Source organism: Arachis ipaensis, chromosome B9, assembly GCF_059453495.1.
Source record: "Arachis ipaensis isolate K30076 ecotype BB chromosome B9, ASM5945349v1, whole genome shotgun sequence".
NCBI classification, from domain to species: Eukaryota; Viridiplantae; Streptophyta; class Magnoliopsida; order Fabales; family Fabaceae; genus Arachis; species Arachis ipaensis.
The window spans coordinates 118,518,900-118,538,044 of NC_142444.1; the positions used below are offsets into that span (position 1 = coordinate 118,518,900).

The following is a 19,145-nucleotide window of genomic DNA, read 5'->3' on the forward strand; positions in this document are numbered from 1 at the left end:
CCATGCCTCAACAAGGGATCTTGGAAATAGAGTTGTTTGATGTATGGGGAATTGACTTCATGGGACCTTTTCCACCATCATACTCAAACACTTATATTCTGGTGGCAGTTGACTATGTATCAAAATGGGTTGAGGCTATCGCCACACCCTCCAATGATACTAAAACAGTGCTGAAATTCCTCCAGAAACATATCTTTAGCAGGTTTGGTGTCCCTAGAGTGTTAATCAGCGATGGGGGCACTCACTTCTGCAATAAACAGCTTTACTCTGCCATGGTTCGGTATGGAATTCGCCACAAAGTGGCCACTCCATATCATCCACAAACCAACGGGCAAGCTGAAGTCTCTAACAGAGAATTAAAGAGAATCCTGGAACGGACAGTAAATACCCGTAGAAAGGATTGGGCAAGGAGCTTGGATGATGCTCTGTGGGCTTACAGAACAACATTCAAGACCCCTATAGGGACCTCTCCATACCAACTTGTGTATGGTAAGGCATGTCACCTGCCCGTGGAACTGGAACATAAAGCTTATTGGGCAACCAGATTCCTAAACTTAGATGCCAAATTAGCAGGAGAAAAACGATTGCTCCAGCTAAATGAGCTAGAGGAATTCAGATTCACAGCTTTCGAAAATGCCAAGCTTTATAAAGAAAAATAAAAAAAATGGCATGACAGAAAGCTGTCATCTAGAATCTTTGAACCAGGACAGAAGGTCCTGTTGTTTAACTCTAGACTCAGGCTATTCCCCGGGAAACTGAAATCCCGGTGGAGGGGACCATACGTGATTACAAGTGTGTCACCATATGGTTACGTGGAGCTTCAAGATATTGATTCTGATAAGAAGTTCATTGTCAATGGACAGAGAATCAAGCATTATCTTGAAGGCAACACTGAGCAAGAATGCTCAAGGCTGAAGCTAGATTAAGAGCTCAGCAAGGTCCAGCTAAAGACAATAAAGAAGCGCTTGCTGGGAGGCAACCCAGCCATGGGGCAACAATCCTCTAAGCATTTTGCCCTATTTTTATTTTTATTTGTTTATATAAAGTTCACTGACACTAAGGTAAAGAATCATTTGCATAAGTTTACAGGGTTACAGAAGGAATCTACACACAAAACAGAGATAGGGAGCTTACTGGCAAGAAAACGCCAGTGAAGGCCATTTTGGGCGTTCAGCGCCCAAAATGGGCATCCAGTGGGCGCTGAACGCCAGTAAGGATAGCTATCTGGCGTTCAACGCCAGAAAAGGGCAACAACTGGGCGTTGAACGCCCAGGAGAGCAGCACTTGGGCGTTGAACGCCCAAAACAGGCAGTGTTTGGGCGTTCAAACGCCAGGATGGTGGGGAGGAGCTCTCCTTCTACCCATCTCCTTCTTTTTCTTTTGCTTGAGGACAAGCAAAGCTCTAAGTTTGGTGTGCTTATCCGTGATCACTAAGATCATGGCCCCTAAAGGAAAACAACCCACTCCAAGAGGAGCAAGGGCGTGATTTAAAGGAACTGAAGCGCCAGAAATTCTCTCTTGAAGGACCAAGCACCTCACAGACTAGAGGAACATCCACTTCCCAAACCTCAAGGTTGTTGAGTTCTAATCTTAGCCTTAACTCTGTGATAACTGTTCTTATTTTAATTTTACCTTAGGAGTCATATAGTAGTAATTAGTATCTATTTTGATTTTATCTCCAATTAAGCTATAGTTTATTTTTCTCATCATCAGCAAACATGAATAAAGTAGTAGATCTTTTGAATAAGAAGCAATAAAATTTCGAGTTTTAATAAGAGAAATTCTAATTAGTTAAATGTGGTGGCAATGCTTTCTGTCTTCTGAATGAATGCTTGAACAGTGCATATATCTTTTGAATTTGTTGTTTAAGACTGTTAAATATGTTGGCTCTTGAAAGAATGATGAACATGAGACATGTTATTGAGAATCTGAAAAATCATAAAAATGATTCTTGAAGCAAGAAAAAGCAGCAAAGAACAAAGCTTGCAGAAAAAAAAAAAAAAAAGAGAAAGAAAAAAAGAGAAAGCAAGCAGAAAAAGCCAAAGCTCTTAAAACCAAAAGGCAAGAGCAAAAAGCCAAAGCCCTTAAAACCAAAAGGCAAGGGTAATAAAAAGGATCCCAAGGCTTTGAGCATCAGTGGATAGGAGGGCCTAAAGGACTGAAATCCTGGTCTAAGCGGCTAAACCAAGCTGTCCCTAACCATGCGCTTGTGGCGTGCAGGTGTCAAGTGAAAACTTGAGACTGAGGGTTAAAGTCAAGGTCCAAAGCAAAAAGAAGAGTGTGCTTAAGAACTCTGGACACCTCTAATTAGGGACTTTAGCAAAGCTGAGTCACAATCTGAAAAGGTTCACCCAGTTATGTGTCTGTGGCATTTATGTATCCGGTAGTAATACTGGAAAACAAAGTGCTTAGGGCCACGGCCAAGACTCATAAAGAAGCTGTGTTCAAGAATCATCACATTGAACTAAGAGAATCAATAACACTATCTGAATTCTGAGTTCCTATAGATGCCAATCACTCTGAGCTTCAATGGATAAAGTGAGATGCCAAAACTGTTGAGAAGCAAAAAGCTACTAGTCCCACTCATCTAATTAGAATCTGAGCTTCAATCAAAAACTCTGAGATATTATTGCTTCTCAACCTATTAGTCTTCTATTTTATTTGTCTAGTTGCTTGAGGACAAGCAACAGTTTAAGTTTGGTGTTGTGATGAGCGGATATTTTATACGCTTTTTGGGGATAATTTCATATAGTTTAGAGTATGTTTTAGTTAGTTTTTAGTCTATTTCTAGTAGTTTTTAGGAAAAATTCATATTTCTGGACTTTACTATGAGTTGTGTGTTTTTCTGTAATTTTAGGTATTTTTCTGGCTGAAATTGAAGGAGCTGAGCAAAAATCTGATTCAGGCTGAAAAAGGACTGCTAATGCTGTTGGATTCTGACCTCCCTGCACTCAAATTGGAATTTCTGGAGCTACAGAACTCGAAATGGCATGCTTCCAATTGCATTGGAAAGTAGACATCCAGGGCTTTCCAGCAATATATAATACTCCATACTTTGCACAAGGATAGACGACGTAAACAGGCGTTCAACCCCAGTTCTCTGCCCAATTCTGGCGTCCAGCGCCAGAAAAGGATCAAAAACTGGAGTTGAACGCCCAAACTGGCATAAAAACTGGCGTTCAACTCCACAAATGGCCTCTGCACGTGACTCACTCAAATCTCAGCCCCAACACACACCAAGTGGGCCCCAGAAGTGGACCTCTGCATCATCCATCATAGTCCACTCATATTTTGTAACCCTAGGCTACTAGTTTAGTATTTAAACAACTTTTAGAGACTTATTTTGTATCTCATGACATTTTCAGATCTAAACTTTGTATTCTCTGACGGCATGAGTCTCTAAACCCCATTGTTGGGGGTGAGGAGCTCTGCTGTGTCTCGATGAATTAATGCAAGTATTCCTGTTTTCCATTCAAACACGCTTGTTCCTATCTAAGATGTTCATTCGCGCTTAACTGTGATGAAGGTGATGATCTGTGACATTCATCACCTTCCTCAAACCATGAACGTGTGCCTGACAATCACCTCCGTTCTATATCCGATTGAATGAGTATCTCTTAGATTCTTTAATCAGAATCTCCGTGGTATAAGCTAGAACTGATAGCAGCATTCATGAGAATCCGGAAAGTCTAAACCTTGTCTGTGGTATTCCGAGTAGGATTCAAGGATTGAATGACTGTGACGAGCTTCAAACTCCTGAAGGCTGGGCGTTAGTGACAGATGCAAAAGGATAGTAAATCCTATTCCAACCGGATCGAGAACCAACCGGTGATTAGCCGTGCTGTGACAGAGTGCGTGAGCGTAGTTTTCACTGGAAGGATGGAAGGTAGCCATTGACAACGGTGATCCACCAACACACAGCTTGCCATAGGAGGACATGCGTGCGTGAATCAGAAGACAGAGGAAAGCAAAGATTCAGAAGACAAAGCATCTCCAAAACTCCAACATATTCTCCATTACTACACAACAAGTAACTTTTAATTTATGCTCTACTGGTTATTCATAATTCAACTAATAAACATAATTGACTTCCTGACTAAGATTTACAAGATAACCATAGATTGCTTCAAACCAACAATCTCTGTGGGATTCGACCCTTACTCACGTAAGGTATTACTTGGACGACCCAGTGCACTTGTTGGTTAGTTGTGCGAAGTTGTAAGAGAGTAATGTGAACATTAACATTACAATTTCGTGCACCAGTATTCTGAGTAGGATTCAATGATTGAATGACTTTGACGAGCTTCAAACTCGCGATTGTTGGGCGTTAGTGACAGACGCAAAAGGAGGGTGAATCCTATTCCAGCATGATCGAGAACCGACAGATGAATAGTCGTGCCGTGACAGGGTGCGTGAGCATATTATTCACTGAGAGGAGGGGATGTAGCCACTGACAACGGTGATGCCCTTGCATAAAGCCAGCCATGGAAAGGAGTAAGACTGATTGGATGAAGATAGCAGGAAAGCAGAGGTTCAGAGGAACGAAAGTATCTCCATTCGCTTATCTGAAATTCCTACCAATGATTTACATAAGTACCTCTATCCCTATCTTATTAATTATTATTCGAAAACTCCATTATCAATTTATATCCGCCTGACTGAGATTTACAAGGTGACCATAGCTTGCTTCATACCAACAATCTCCGTGGGATTCGACCCTTACTCACGTAAGGTATTACTTGGACGACCCAGTGCACTTGCTGGTTAGTTGTATCGAAGTTGTGACAATTATGAATTAAGATCAGAGCACCAAGCTTTGGAGCCATTACCAGGATTTGTTCGAGCCTGGAGATCACAATTTCGTGCACCAAGTTTTTGGCGCCGTTGCCGGGGATTGTTCGAGTTTGGACAACTGACGGTTCATCTTGTTGCTCAGATTAGGTAATTTTCTTTTTGTTTTGTTTTAAAAAATTTTTCAAAAATCTTTCAAAATTTTCTCCTTTATTTTCGAAAAAAAAAATTTTAATTAAAAATGTTTTCAAAAATAAATTATTCTATGGCTTCAGAATTTTTAAGAATGAATTCTAGTGTTTCATGAAGCATGTTGAAGCCTGGCTGGCTGTAAAGCCATGTCTCAATTCTTATACTCAAGAGAAGAGCTTCTTTATCTTTCTTAGCCAATTGGCTATTGAATGTAAGGAATGTCAGGCGTGTCATGTCTGAGTTACATACTAAAGCTTGGCTGGCTATTAAGCCATGCCTGACCCTTTGATTGGAGCTTTAGAGCATAAGATTCCTGGAATTCATATTAAAAATTTTGGAATCCTTATTTTTCTTTTTCAAAATAATTTTTCAAAAAAATATAAAATAAAAATCCAAAAAAATTTAGAAAATCACAAAAATAAAAAATATTTCATGTTTCTTGTTTGAGTCTTGAGTCATATCATAAGTTTGGTGTCAATTGCATGTGCATCTTGCATTTTTTGAAAATTTCATGCATTCATGGTGTTCTTCATGATATTCAAGTTGTTCTTGGTAAGTCTTCTTGTTTGATCTTGATGATTTTTTATTTTGTGTCTTTTCATGTTTATCATATGCATTCTTGAATTCTTAGTGCGTAAGCATTAAAGAATTCTAAGTTTGGTGTCTTGCATGTTTTCTTTGCATTAAATTTTTTTCAAAATTGTGTCTATGATGTTCATCTTGACATTCATGGTGTTCTTGGTGTTTATCTTGACATTCATAGCATTCTTGCACACATTCATAGTTTTGATCTAAAATTGCCATGCATTGCATTATTTTTCTTGTTTTTCTCTCTCATCATAAAAATTCAAAAATCAAAAAAATATCTTTCCCTTTTTTTCTCATCAAATTCGAAAATTTGGATTGACTTTTTCAAAAATTTTTAAAATCAAGTTGTTTCTTATGAGTCAAATCAAATTTTCAATTTGAAAATCTTATCTTTTTCAAAATCTTTTTCAAAAAAATTCAAATCTTTTTCAAAATTATTAGTTATTTCCGAAAATTCCAAAAATATTTTTCAAAAATCTTTTTCTTATTTTTGTATAAAATTTTCGAAAATAACTAATCAATTAATGTTTTGATTCAAAAATTTCAAGTTTGTTACTTGCTTGTTAAGAAAGATTCAAACTTTGAGTTCTAGAATCATATCTTGTGATTTCTTGTGAATCAAGTCATTAATTGTGATTTTAAAAATCAAATCTTTTTCAAAAACTAATTTCTATCATATCTTTTCAAAAATATCTTCTTATCTTATCTTTTTCAAAAATATCTTTTCAAAATATCTTTTCTAATTTCCTAACTTCTTATCTTTTCAAAATTGGTTTTCAAAGTTTGTTTCAACTAACTAACTAACTTTTTGTTTGTTTCTTAACTTTTTCAAAACCACCTAACTAATTCTCCCTTTCTAATTTTCGAAAATATCTCCCCCTTTTTCAAAAATTTCTTTTTAATTAACTAATTATTTTTATTTTTATTTTCGATTTCAAAAAAAAAAAAAATTTTCGAAAAAAAAAAAAATTTACTAAATATTTTTCAAAAACCATTTTTCAAAAATCACTAACTCTTTTTCAAAATAATTTTCGAAAATTATCCCTCCCCCATCCTATTCTATTTATTCATTCATATCCTAACATCTCATCTCACATCTCTTCCATCCGTACAGTTGTGTTTCTTCCTTTACATCACATTCTTTGTCTCCCCCTCTTTTCTTCCACTCACAAAGGGATCCCTATACTGTGGTATAAAGGATCTCTATTATTATTATTATTTTTCTGTGCCTTCTTCTTTGTCATATGAGCAGGAACAAGGATAAGAACATTCTTGTGGAAGCAGATCCAGAACCTGAAAGGACTCTGAAGAGAAAATTAAGAGAAGCTAAAATACAACAATCCAGAGATAACCTTTCAGAAATTGTCGAACAGGAAGAGGAGATGGCAGCCGAAAATAATAATAATGTAAGGAAGATGCTTGGTGACTTTACTGCACCTAATTCCAATTTACATGGAAGAAGCATCTCCATTCCTGCCATTGGAGCAAACAACTTTGAGCTGAAACCTCAATTAGTTTCTCTGATGCAGCAGAACTGCAAGTTTTATGGACTTCCATCTGAAGATCCTTTTCAGTTCTTAACTGAATTCTTGCAGATATGTGATACTATTAAGACTAATGGAGTAGATCCTGAAGTCTACAGGCTCATGCTTTTCCCTTTTGCTGTAAGAGACAGAGCTAGATTATGGTTGGATTCTCAACCCAAAGAAAGCCTGAACTCTTGGGATAAGCTGGTCACGACTTTCTTAGCCAAGTACTTTCCTCCTCAAAAGCTGAGCAAGCTTAGAGCTGATGTTCAAACCTTCAGACAGAAAGAAGGTGAATCCCTCTATGAAGCTTGGGAAAGATACAAACAGTTGATCAAAAAGTGTCTTTCTGACATGCTTTCAGAATGGACCATCCTGGATATATTCTATGATGGTTTATCTGAGCTATCAAAGATGTCACTGGACACTTCTGCAGGTGGATCCATTCACCTAAAGAAAACGCCTGTAGAAGCTCAAGAACTCATTGACATGGTTGCTAATAACCAGTTCATGTACACTTCTGAAAGGAATCCTGTGAGTAATGGGACGCCTATGAAGAAGGGAGTTCTTGAAGTTGATACTCTGAATGCCATATTGGCTCAGAACAAAATATTGACTCAGCAAGTCAATATGATTTCTCAGAGTCTGCATGGAATGCAAGCTGCATCCAACAGTACTCAAGAGGCATCTTCTGAAGAAGAAGCTTATGATCCTGAGAACCCTGCAATAGCAGAGGTAAATTACTTAGGTGAACCTTATGGAAACACCTATAACTCAACATGGAGAAATCATCCAAATTTCTCATGGAAGGATCAAAAGCCCCAACAAGGCTTTAATAATGGTGGAAGAAACAGGTTTAACAATAATAAACCTTTTCCATCATCAACTCACCAACAGACAGAGAACTCTGAACAAAATGCTTCTAATTTAGCAAATCTAGTCTCTGATCTATCTAAGGCCATTGTAAGTTTCATGAATGAAACAAGGACTTCCATTAGAAATCTAGAAGCACAAGTGGGCCAGCTGAGTAAAAGGATCACTGAAATCCCTCCTAGTACTCTCCCAAGTAATACAGAAGAGAATCCAAAAGGAGAGTGCAAGGCCATTGACATAAGCGCCATGGCCGAACCTGTGAGGAGAGGAGAGGACGTGAATCCCAAGGAGGAAGACCTCCTGGGACGTCCAGTGACCAATAAGGAGCTTCCCTCTGAGGGACCAAAGGACTCTGAGGCTCATCTAGAGACCATAGAGATTCCATTGAACCTCCTTATACCCTTCATGAGCTCTGATGAGTATTCCTCTTCTGAAGAGAATAAGGATGTCACTGAAGAGCAAACTGCCAAGTTTCTTGGTGCAATCATGAAGCTGAATGCCAAGTTATTTGGCATTGATACTTGGGAAGTTGAACCTCCCTTGTCCATCAATGAACTAAGTGATCTGGATCAACTGACATTGCCTCAGAAGAGACAGGATCCTGGAAAGTTCATAATACCCTGTACCATAGGCACCATGATCTTTAAGGCTCTATGTGACCTTGGTTCAGGAATAAACCTCATGCCCCTCTCTGTAATAGAGAAACTGGGAATCTATGGGGTGCAAGCTGCTAAAATCTCACTAGAGATTGCAGACAGCTCAAGAAAACAGGCTTATGGACAAGTAGAGGATGTATTAGTAAAGGTTGAGGGTCTTTACATACCTACTGATTTCATAGTCCTGGATACTGGAAAGGAAGAGGATGAATCCATCATCCTAGGAAGACCTTTCCTGGCCACAACAAGAGCTGTGATTGATGTTGACAGAGGTGAAATATTCCTTCAATGGAATGAGAACTCCCTTGTGTTTAAAACTCAAGGATCTCCCTCTGCAACCATGGAGAGGAAGCAGAAAAAGCTTCTCTCCAAGCAGAGTCAACCAGAGCCCCCACAGTCAAACTCCAAGTTTGGTGTTGGGAGGCCACAAACAAACTCTAAGTTTGGTGTTGAACTCCCATATCCAAACTCTAAGTTTGGTGTTGGAGAGTCTCAACAAAGCTCTGCACATCTGTGAGGCTCCATGAGAGCCCACTGTCAAGCTATTGACATTAAAGAAGCGCTTGTTGGGAGGCAACCCAATGTTTATCTAATTCTTATTTTTATTGTTTTTCATGTTTTCTTAGGTTCATGATCATGTGGAGTCACAAAATAAACAAAAAAATCAAAAACGGAATCAAAAAATAGCAGAAGAAAAATCACACCCTGGAGGAGCATCTGTCTGGCGTTCAAACGCCAGAACAGAGCATAGTTCTGGCGCTGAACGCCCAGAATGGGAGCATCCTGGCGCTGAACGCCCAGAACAAGCATGGTTCTGGCGTTCAACGCCAGAAATGGCAGCAAAGGGGCGTTGAACGCCCAAAATGGGCACCAACCTGGCGCTGAACGCCCAGAGTTGTGTGCAAGGGCATTTTACATGCCTAAATTGGTGCAGGGATGTAAATGCCTTGACACCTCAGGATCTGTGGACCCCACAGGATCCCCATCTACCTCATCATCTCTCTTTCCATTCATGATCATCCCTTCTTTTTTTCCATTTACCACTCACATCCATACACCCACTACCTTCAAAAATTCAACATCTCTCTCCCACCCAATCCCACCCATATGGCCGAATACACACTCCCATCCATCTCCTCCATATCTTCTTCTTATTCTTCTATTCTTTCTTCTTTTGCTCGAGGGCGAGCAACATTCTAAGTTTGGTGTGGTAAAAGCATAGCTTTTTTGTTTTTTCCATAACCATTGATGGCACATAAGGCCAGAGAAACCTCTAGAAAGAGGAAAGGGAAGACAAAAGCTTCCATCAAGGGTCTATAGCTCAGTGGTAGAACATTTGACTGCAAATCAAGAGATCCCTGAGATACCTCAGGGGATACATTTTCTTCCACACAATTATTGGAAGCAACTAAGGGTGAAACATCAAGAGCACTCCATCATCCTTCATGAAATCAGAGAAGATCTAAAAGCAATGAAGGAGGAGCAACAAAGACAAGGAAGAGACATAGAAGAGCTCAAGGACATCATTGGTTCCTCAAGAAGGAAACGCCACCATTACTAAGGTGGATTCATTCCTTGTTCTTATTTCTTCTGTTTTTCGTTTTCTATGTTATGTGCTTATCTGTGTTTGTGTCTTCATTACATGATCATTAGTAGTTAGTAACTATGTCTTAAAGTTATAAATGTCCTATAAAGTTATAAATGTCCTATGAATCCATCACCTCTCTTAAATGAAAAATGTTTTAATTCAAAAGAACAAGAAGTACATGAGTTTCGAATTTATCCTTGAACTTAGTTTAATTATATTGATGTGGTGACAATGCTTCTTGTTTTCTGAATGTATGCTTGAACAGTGCATATGTCTTTTGAAGTTGTTGTTTAAGAATGTTAAATATGTTGGCTCTTGAAAGAATGATGACTAGGAGACATGTTATTTGATAATCTGAAAAATCATAAAAATGATTCTTGAAGCAAGAAAAAGCAGCAAAGAACAAAGCTTGCAGAAAAAAAAAAATAGGCGAAAAAAAAATAGAAAGAAAAAGAAAAAGCAAGCAGAAAAAGCCAAAAGCTCTTAAAACCAAGAGGCAAGAGCAAAAAGCCAATAACCCTTAAAACCAAAAGGCAAGGGCAAATAAAAAGGATCCCAAGGCTTTGAGCATCAGTGGATAGGAGGGCCTAAAGGAATAAAATCCTGGTCTAAGCGGCTAAACCAAGCTGTCCCTAACCATGTGCTTGTGGCGTGAAGGTGTCAAGTGAAAACTTGAGACTGAGCGGTTAAAGTCAAGGTCCAAAGCAAAAAAAAGAGTGTGCTTAAGAACCCTGGACACCTCTAATTGGGGACTTTAGCAAAGCTGAGTCACAATCTGAAAAGGTTCACCCAATTATGTGTCTGTGGCATTTATGTATCCGGTGGTAATACTGGAAAACAAAGTGCTTAGGGCCACGGCCAAGACTCATAAAGAAGCTGTGTTCAAGAATCATCATACTGAACTAGGAGAATCAATGACACTATCTGAACTCTGAGTTCCTATAGATGCCAATCATTCTGAACCTCAATGGATAAAGTGAGATGCCAAAACTATTCAAGAGGCAAAAAGCTATAAGTCCCGCTCATATGATTGAAGCTCTGTTTCATTGATAGTTTGGAATTTATAGTATATTCTATTCTTTTTATCCTATTTTGATTTTCAGTTGCTTGGGGACAAGCAACAATTTAAGTTTGGTGTTGTGATGAGCGGATAATTTATACGCTTTTTGACATTGTTTTTAGTATGTTTTTAGTAGGATCTAGTTACTTTTAGGGATGTTTTTAATAGATTTTGTGTTAAATTCACATTTCTGGACTTTACTATGAGTTTGTGTGTTTTTCTGTGATTTCAGGTATTTTCTGGCTGAAATTGAGGGACTTGAGCAGAAATCAGATTCAGAGGTTGAAAAAGGACTGCTGATGCTGTTGGATTCAGACCTCCCTGCACTCAAAGTGGAGTTTCCGGAGCTACAGAACTCGAAATGGCGCGCTTCCAATTGCGTTGGAAAGTAGACATCCAGGGCTTTCCAGAAATATATAATAGTCTATACTTTGGCCAAGAATTGATGACGTAAACTGGCGTTCAACGCCAGCTTTCTACCCAAATCTGGCGTCCAGCGCCAGAAAAGGATCCAAAACCAGAGTTGAACGCCCAAACTGGCACAAAAACTGGCGTTCAACTCCACAAATGGCCTCTGCATGTGCAACACTTAAGCTCAGCCCAAACACACACCAAGTGGGCCCCGAAAGTGGATTTATACATCAAATACTTACTCATGTAAACCCTAGTAGCTAGTTTATTATAAATAGGACCTCTTACTATTGTATTAGGTATCTTTGGATTACCTTATGATCCTTTGATCACGTTTTGGGGGGCTGGCCATCTCGGCCATGCCTGGACTTTCACTTATGTATTTTTAACGGTAGAGTTTCTACACTCCATAGATTAAGGTGTGGAGCTCTGCTGTTCCTCAAAGATTAATGCAAAGTACTACTGTTTTCTATTCAATTCTTCTTATTTCTCTTCTAAGATATCCATTCGCACCCAAGAGCGTGATGAAGGTGATGATTATGTGTGACGCTCATCATCCTTCTCCTTTATGAACGCGTGTCTGACAAACACTTCTGTTCTACATGAATTAAGCTAGAATGAATATCTCTTAGATCTCCTAACCAGAATCTTCGTGGCGTAAGCTAGAATGATGGCGGCATTCAAGAGAATCCGGAAAGTCTAAACCTTGTCTGTGGTATTTGACAAACCCCAATTTGACGGTTTGTTTTGTATTGATTTTTGGGGATTATATCACCTTTTACCCATATTTATTCAAGAAATAGCATGGTTTTGTATATTCTCCTTTAATTGTGCTTGAATGTGAAAACATGCTTTTTAGGACTCAAAATAGCTAAAGTTAATTCACCTTGATTCTATTAGATGCCTTGATATGTTTGTTAAGTGATTTAAGGTTTAGGAGGCAAAGATTGGATCAAGGGAATGAAGAAAGAAAGCATGAAAAGTTGGAGAACTCATGAAGAAATGGAAGAACCGGAAAGCTGTCAAGCCGACCTCTTCGCACTTAATCGGCCATAACTTGAGCTACAGAGGTCCAAATGATGCGGTTCCAGTTGGGTTGGAAAGCTAACATCCGGGGCTTCGAAACGATATAAGATTTGCTATGGTTGAACCGCGCATGGTGACGCGTACGCGCATAGTACACGCACGCGCCGTTGCTGCCACCTGGTTCACTTAAAACAAAACGTGGCCAGCGAATTCTAAAGCCTTGTGGGCCCAATCCAACTCATTTCTGATTCTATTTAAGCCAAGGATTGAAGGGGGAATGGAGAGACTTTTCATACTTTTCATACTTTAGAAGTTAGTTACCATTAGTTTAGTTTTAGCTTAGTTTAGTAGTGAGAGTTAGTTTCTAGAGAGAGAAGCTCTCTCTTCTCTCTAGAATTAGGTTTAGTTTTTAGATCTAGGTTTTAATCTTTGCTTTCTTCCACTTCTATCTCTCAATTCTTTGTTGCTACATTCAATCTTCTTCTATTCCTTTGTTGTAATTTCCTTTATGTTGTTCTTATACTTTGTTGTAGATCTAGTATTGTTCCTTCTACATTTTTCCAATTCAATAAGAGGTAATTCATAATAAATGTGTCTTCTTTCCTTTTCTATTGTTGATCTCTTGTTTTTGTAGTTGTAGATTCCTTTAATTCTTGCATTTAATAATGTTTACTCCTCTTGCACTTTATGTGTTTGTTGAAATGTCTCTTTTAGTTTTAGTGTAGATTTTGTTCCTCTTGGCCTAGGTAGAGTAATTAGTGACACTTGAGTTATCTAATTCCTTTGTTGATTGATAATTGGAGAGATTGCTAATTGGTTTGGAGTGCACTAAAGCTAGTCTTTCCTTGGGAGTTGGCTAGGACTTGTGGCTCAAGTCAATTCATCCACTTGACTTTCCTTTAATTAGTAAGGGTTAACTAAGTGGTAGCAATGAACAATTCTCATCACAATTGAGAAGGATAATTAGGATAGGACTTCTAGTTCTCACACCTTACCAAGAGCCTTTTATAGTTGTTAGTTTATTTTCATTACCATTTACTTTTCATGCTTCTTATCCAAAACCCCAAAATAACTCATAACCAATAACAAGACACTTTATTGTAATTCCTAGGGAGAACGACCCGAGGTCCAATACTTCGGTTTATAAATTTTAGGGGTTTGTACTAGTGACAAACAACTTTTTGTATGAAAGGATTAGTGATTGGTTTAGAAACTATACTTTACAACGAGATTTTATTAGTGAATTTCTAAACCGTCAAAAATCCAATCATCAAAATGGCGCCGTTGCCGGGGAATTGCAATGGTGTTATGTTATTGGTTATTGTACATATGTGAATAGTGTGAATATCTTGCTTTTTGCTTTATTTGCTAGTTGTAGAATTTTATTTCTCTTATTTTCCATTATCTTTTGATTTTGTTTTCTCTTTCCATTATGAATTCTCATTTTGGCTATGAGTGTGATTACAACTATGTTGTAGGTGATGAGGACTATAATGGAGATGTGTATCAAGGATGGGACAATCAAAGGTGGGAAGAGCCATATGCTTATGATCAATCATCATGGCAACAACCCCCACCAATGCACTATGAGGAAGAGCCATTCTTTGATGCATATCAATCAAATGGCTATGGTGGATCTCCTTGTGATTTTCAAGAACCACCACCATATGCCTATGAGTCATATCCTCAACATGACCCTCAACCACACTCACAAGCCTATTTTCAACAAACACCTCCATATGACCATGATCCTTACCCACCATACCAACCTCCTTTTGAACCATATGAGCCATACATGGAACCACAATTCCAAGATTACTACTCCCAAAAACCACTTCAATACACACCACCACCTTACCAAGAAGAACCACCTTCCTATAATGAACCCTTTCTCCAAGACAATGAACCTTCTTATCCACTCCAACCTCTAATGGATGGAACCCTTGGTGTTCTTCTTCAAGGACATGAGGAGATGACAAGGGATGTGCAACAATTCATGACCGCCTTGGATGCGGTGGTAAACCGGTTAGCATCCCAACTTTTGGACACTCAAGGAACTCCCATGGCTCAAGAAGAGCATAGCATGAAGGAGAGATTGGAAACTCCAGTGGAAAAGGAGGAAGGCTACTTTGTGTTAGAACAATTGGAGGAACCTATGACCATTGAAGAAGAGGAAGAAGTGGTTGAAGACTTAGGAGATGCGGAACTTCCATGGGAAGCTAAAATCAAAGAAAATCCCTCCAAGAAGAGTAAATTTGATGTTGAGGAGGAATGTGCACAACCTCCGAGGCATATTCTATATGAAGACTTGGAGAGAATGAAGCAAGAATTGAGTTCCCTTGGTGATGAAGATCATGCATCCAATCTTCTTGGTGAAGAATCCTTTGAATTTGAAGAACCTTCTCCCAATGAATTTAAAAGTGATGTGGAGGTAGATTTCTCTCAACCTCCCATTTATGACTTGAGTGATGTTGAAGAGTTAGAGGAAGTTGATGAACAAAGGATTGAAAATGAAGAAGTTTATGAAGAGGTGGAGATTGACAAGGAAGCAAACAAGGGAGTAGAGCTTGCAAGCACATTGGAGATACCTCTCCCCAAGCCACCACCATCCATTCTCTCATTCAAGTGGGTAAATTCCTTATACTTAAGCTTTGTTATTCCCCTTGAATATGGTTTGCTTGAGACGGATGGTCAACTTAGAAAAATTAGTGGCTTTAGGAGTAAAAAGGAGATGGTTAGTGGTTGGAAGCATCCTTCTAGGTTCATTATGGTTACATGTCCAAAGCTTGATAGCAAAGGTTGGTGTATAACTAGAGTACATGGGTCTAGAAGGATGTTTAATCACTTTGTTGAGAATTCACCTTGCTCACCACCCACATGGATTAATGATAATCAACTTGGAGATGGGTGTGAAGACAAAATATGGGATCCGAGAACAGATGAGGATCAATATTGGGAGCCCATGGTTTGTGAAGAACTCCATCAAAGCTTGGAGATATTAATCTTGAATGATGGAGCTTATTGGAAGTCCAAGCATTGGTGGAAGTTCCAAGATGAGTACAAGCACAAGCCACCTTGAGAGAAGCTCCCCATAAGTCCAACTTAAGGACAATAAACAAAAGTGCTAGGTGGGAGACAACCCACCATGGTAAAATCCTTTCATTTTCTCTTTTGTATATATTGGTAGAATTAGCTTAATTTCATGTTTTGTTTAGTTAGTTGAGTATGTTTGGTAGTTTAAGTATGTTAAATAAGGTTTTATGGTGTTTTGGTAGCTGCTTGGAGGTTTGGAATGCTTGGATTGGTGCAAAAACATAGAAAAATTTTTTGAAAAACAGAGCACCATCCACGCGTACGCGTACATGGCGCGTACGCGCACTTACAGCATTTCCGACCATCCACGCGCGCGCGCCATGCGTGCGTACGCGTGGATTGAGAAGTTCCAACCTCCATACATTTTCCAGAGAGTTGTGCCTGCGCCGCGCCAACGTTGTGCCTCTGGCACAAACCCCACTTGCGCACACGCGCACATAACGCGTACGCGCCACTCTCGAAATAAGCCAACGACGCGCGCGCGCCATGCGTGCGTACGCGCGGATTTCTTTCTCCCATCCACTTTTCTTTTCTTCTCCTCTTTCCAATTCTTTCCTTCTCCTTTCTTCTTCCCTTCTCCTACCCCTCATCCAACACTTCCAAACACCTTGGATAACCATTTATTTTAGTTAGTTAATTAGTTAGTTGGTTAGTTAATTAGTTAGTTTCAGTTTAGCTTTCATTTTATTTTCTCTCTTTTCATTATACGTGTTGGATTATTGACTTTGTTTATTATACGTTGCTGCCCTTATTGCCTAAATGCTATTTTAAGCATGAATGTTTTTAGATAATCTTTGTTGGATTCTATGATTGAGGTTATATTTTGTTACTTGGTTTTGAGTTCTTCATGCTTACCTTTTGAAAAATACCAAGTGATGAGAATTGTCTTCGAGCTTATAACTCTTTTGAATTGCATGTTGTAGCTAGCCATCATGTGATTTGAACCGTATTCTTTGATTAGGCAATCTCTTGATGGATAATGTTGAGCATTTACCTTAATGCTTTGTATTTCATGATTATATCCATCCATATGTTTGACTTGAATGCTTTCATGCTTCTCTAATGCTTGTCTTACCTTACAAGCTTACTTAAATCATCTCAAGCACACTAGGATAAGTGAAGTGCATGCTTCTTTTGTGACATAGCTTTTATGCTAATGTGTATTCTAAATCGCGCAATTTAGAATTCACACACCTAATATTTCTTAATGTCACACTAATTCACTCACTCAATTCTAGTGATTTACCTCATTCCAACAATGTATGCTTCTTTGCTTTTATATATTCTCATCTTATGGTGTTATATTTTTGTTTTTCATGATAAATGCACCACAAGCAACCATGGAAGCGGAAGAAAGAACACATAGCAATCCGGAGAGTCGCCGTACCCCCTTGCTCATCTTTGAGTGCACCGAGGACGGTGCAAACTTTTAAGTGTGGGGAGGTCGTCCGACCGATCGGCAATCTTGGGTGACAAATTTCTAACTCCAATACTTTTGCATTTCATTATAGGATTTTAGGATTTTTACTTGCATTTTCTTATTTTTGCATATGCATACACAATAAGCTTAGTCAAAATAATGAGAATTTTTCAAGATTTCTATCTATAGGGCATGTCAATTGATTTGAGTGAAAACTTTTCATAGAACTTGCTTTAATTATATATATTGTGGAACATGTTTTGAGCTAAGAACACAAGCTTGTGAGATTTGAGCCTAACGGTGTGGTTACATCTTACAACCACTTATTTTTCCTTCTTGTGTGCATTATTCCCTTTCTATGATTGTAATCTTTGATTTGTTTGATTCTTTATGTCCATTATTTTATGTATTCATGCATTTATGTGATTGAGGCCATCATTTCATTTAGCTCACTTACCCAAATAGCCTACCTTTTATCTTCCATTGTTAGCCAAATTTGAGCCTACGATTAACCCACTTGTTCTTAATTTAGCACATTACAAGCCTTAAAGCGAAAAACAATAAATGTCCTTATTTGGATCTTTGATTAGCTTAGGCTAGAGTGTGTGTATCATTCAAGTGTGGGAACCTTGGGACATTGGGTGAATAAAAGGGTAGTTTTGTATTATTATTGTAAATATTGGGAATTGGGTACATGCTCATGTATTGATTAAATGTATAGACCTTATGCATTGGTACTCTTGTATATAGTTTGAAAGAAAGAAAAAATGAGAAAAACAAAAAAAAATATATGAAAAGTATAGAAAAAAATGGAAAAAGAAAGAAAACGAAAAAGAAAGAAATAAAAAGGGGACAAAATGCCCCAAGGTGAAGCTCAATAAGATCAATGCATATGAGTTGTGAAATGAAAAGAAAATGCATGAGTATGTGAAAAAGTGAAAAATGGGTAGCTAGATTAGAACTTAATTATATAGGATGTCATAGGTTAGGTGGGAAGTTTAAGCTTATCAAAGATTCAAATTTCAAGCTCACTTGACCAAATATGCATCCTACCTTGACCCTAGCCCCATTACAACCAATGAAAAGACCTCATGATACTTGTATGCATGCATGAAATAAATGTTGATTGTTAGAAGAAAAACAAATCTTGGAAAGCATGAAATAGAGGAGAATTGAGTGAATCAACCCTAAACACTTGAGCAAATAGAGTGCAAACACATCCGGTGAGGGTTCGATGCTCAATTACATGTTTTCACCTATGATCATAATTTTCATGCAAGTTTGTAAAAATATTTAATAACTCAATTCAATTGTGGATTAGACTTGCTAGTCCTTAGCCCTTGTGCATATATGTTTCTTGGGAATTGATTTATTTTGACCCAGCACTTGCATTCATTTAGATAGTTGCATATAGGTAGATTGCATTTAGTTAGTTTCCATTGGATAAATGCCATACCCTTACTTCATTCTTGGTTTAAGCATGAGGACATGCTTGGTTTAAGTGTGGGGAGGTTGACAAACCCCAATTTGACGGTTTGTTTTGTATTGATTTTTGGGGATTATATCACCTTTTACCCATATTTATTCAAGAAATAGCATGGTTTTGTATATTCTCCTTTAATTGTGCTTGAATGTGAAAACATGCTTTTTAGGACTCAAAATAGCTAAAGTTAATTCACCTTGATTCTATTAGATGCCTTGATATGTTTGTTAAGTGATTTAAGGTTTAGGAGGCAAAGATTGGATCAAGGGAATGAAGAAAGAAAGCATGAAAAGTTGGAGAACTCATGAAGAAATGGAAGAACCGGAAAGCTGTCAAGCCGACCTCTTCGCACTTAATCGGCCATAACTTGAGCTACAGAGGTCCAAATGATGCAGTTCCAGTTGGGTTGGAAAGCTAACATCCGGGGCTTTGAAATGA

At 38.3% G+C, this 19,145-nt stretch overlaps 1 protein-coding gene and 1 non-coding gene across 2 annotated transcripts; one reads left to right on the forward strand and one right to left on the reverse strand.

Annotated features, from left to right (window-relative positions):
- Positions 1-7,349: 7,349 nt before the first annotated feature.
- Positions 7,350-7,457, reverse strand: LOC148546083 (small nucleolar RNA R71). The gene has a single exon (XR_015901761.1). It is a non-coding gene; the product is annotated as a small nucleolar RNA R71 (small nucleolar RNA).
- A 6,686-nt stretch (positions 7,458-14,143) lies between these two features.
- Positions 14,144-15,790, forward strand: LOC148546084 (uncharacterized). The gene has a single exon (XM_088499142.1). It carries the CDS (start codon positions 14,144-14,146, stop codon positions 15,788-15,790), a length of 1,647 nt encoding a protein of 548 aa, XP_088355268.1.
- Positions 15,791-19,145: the final 3,355 nt, after the last annotated feature.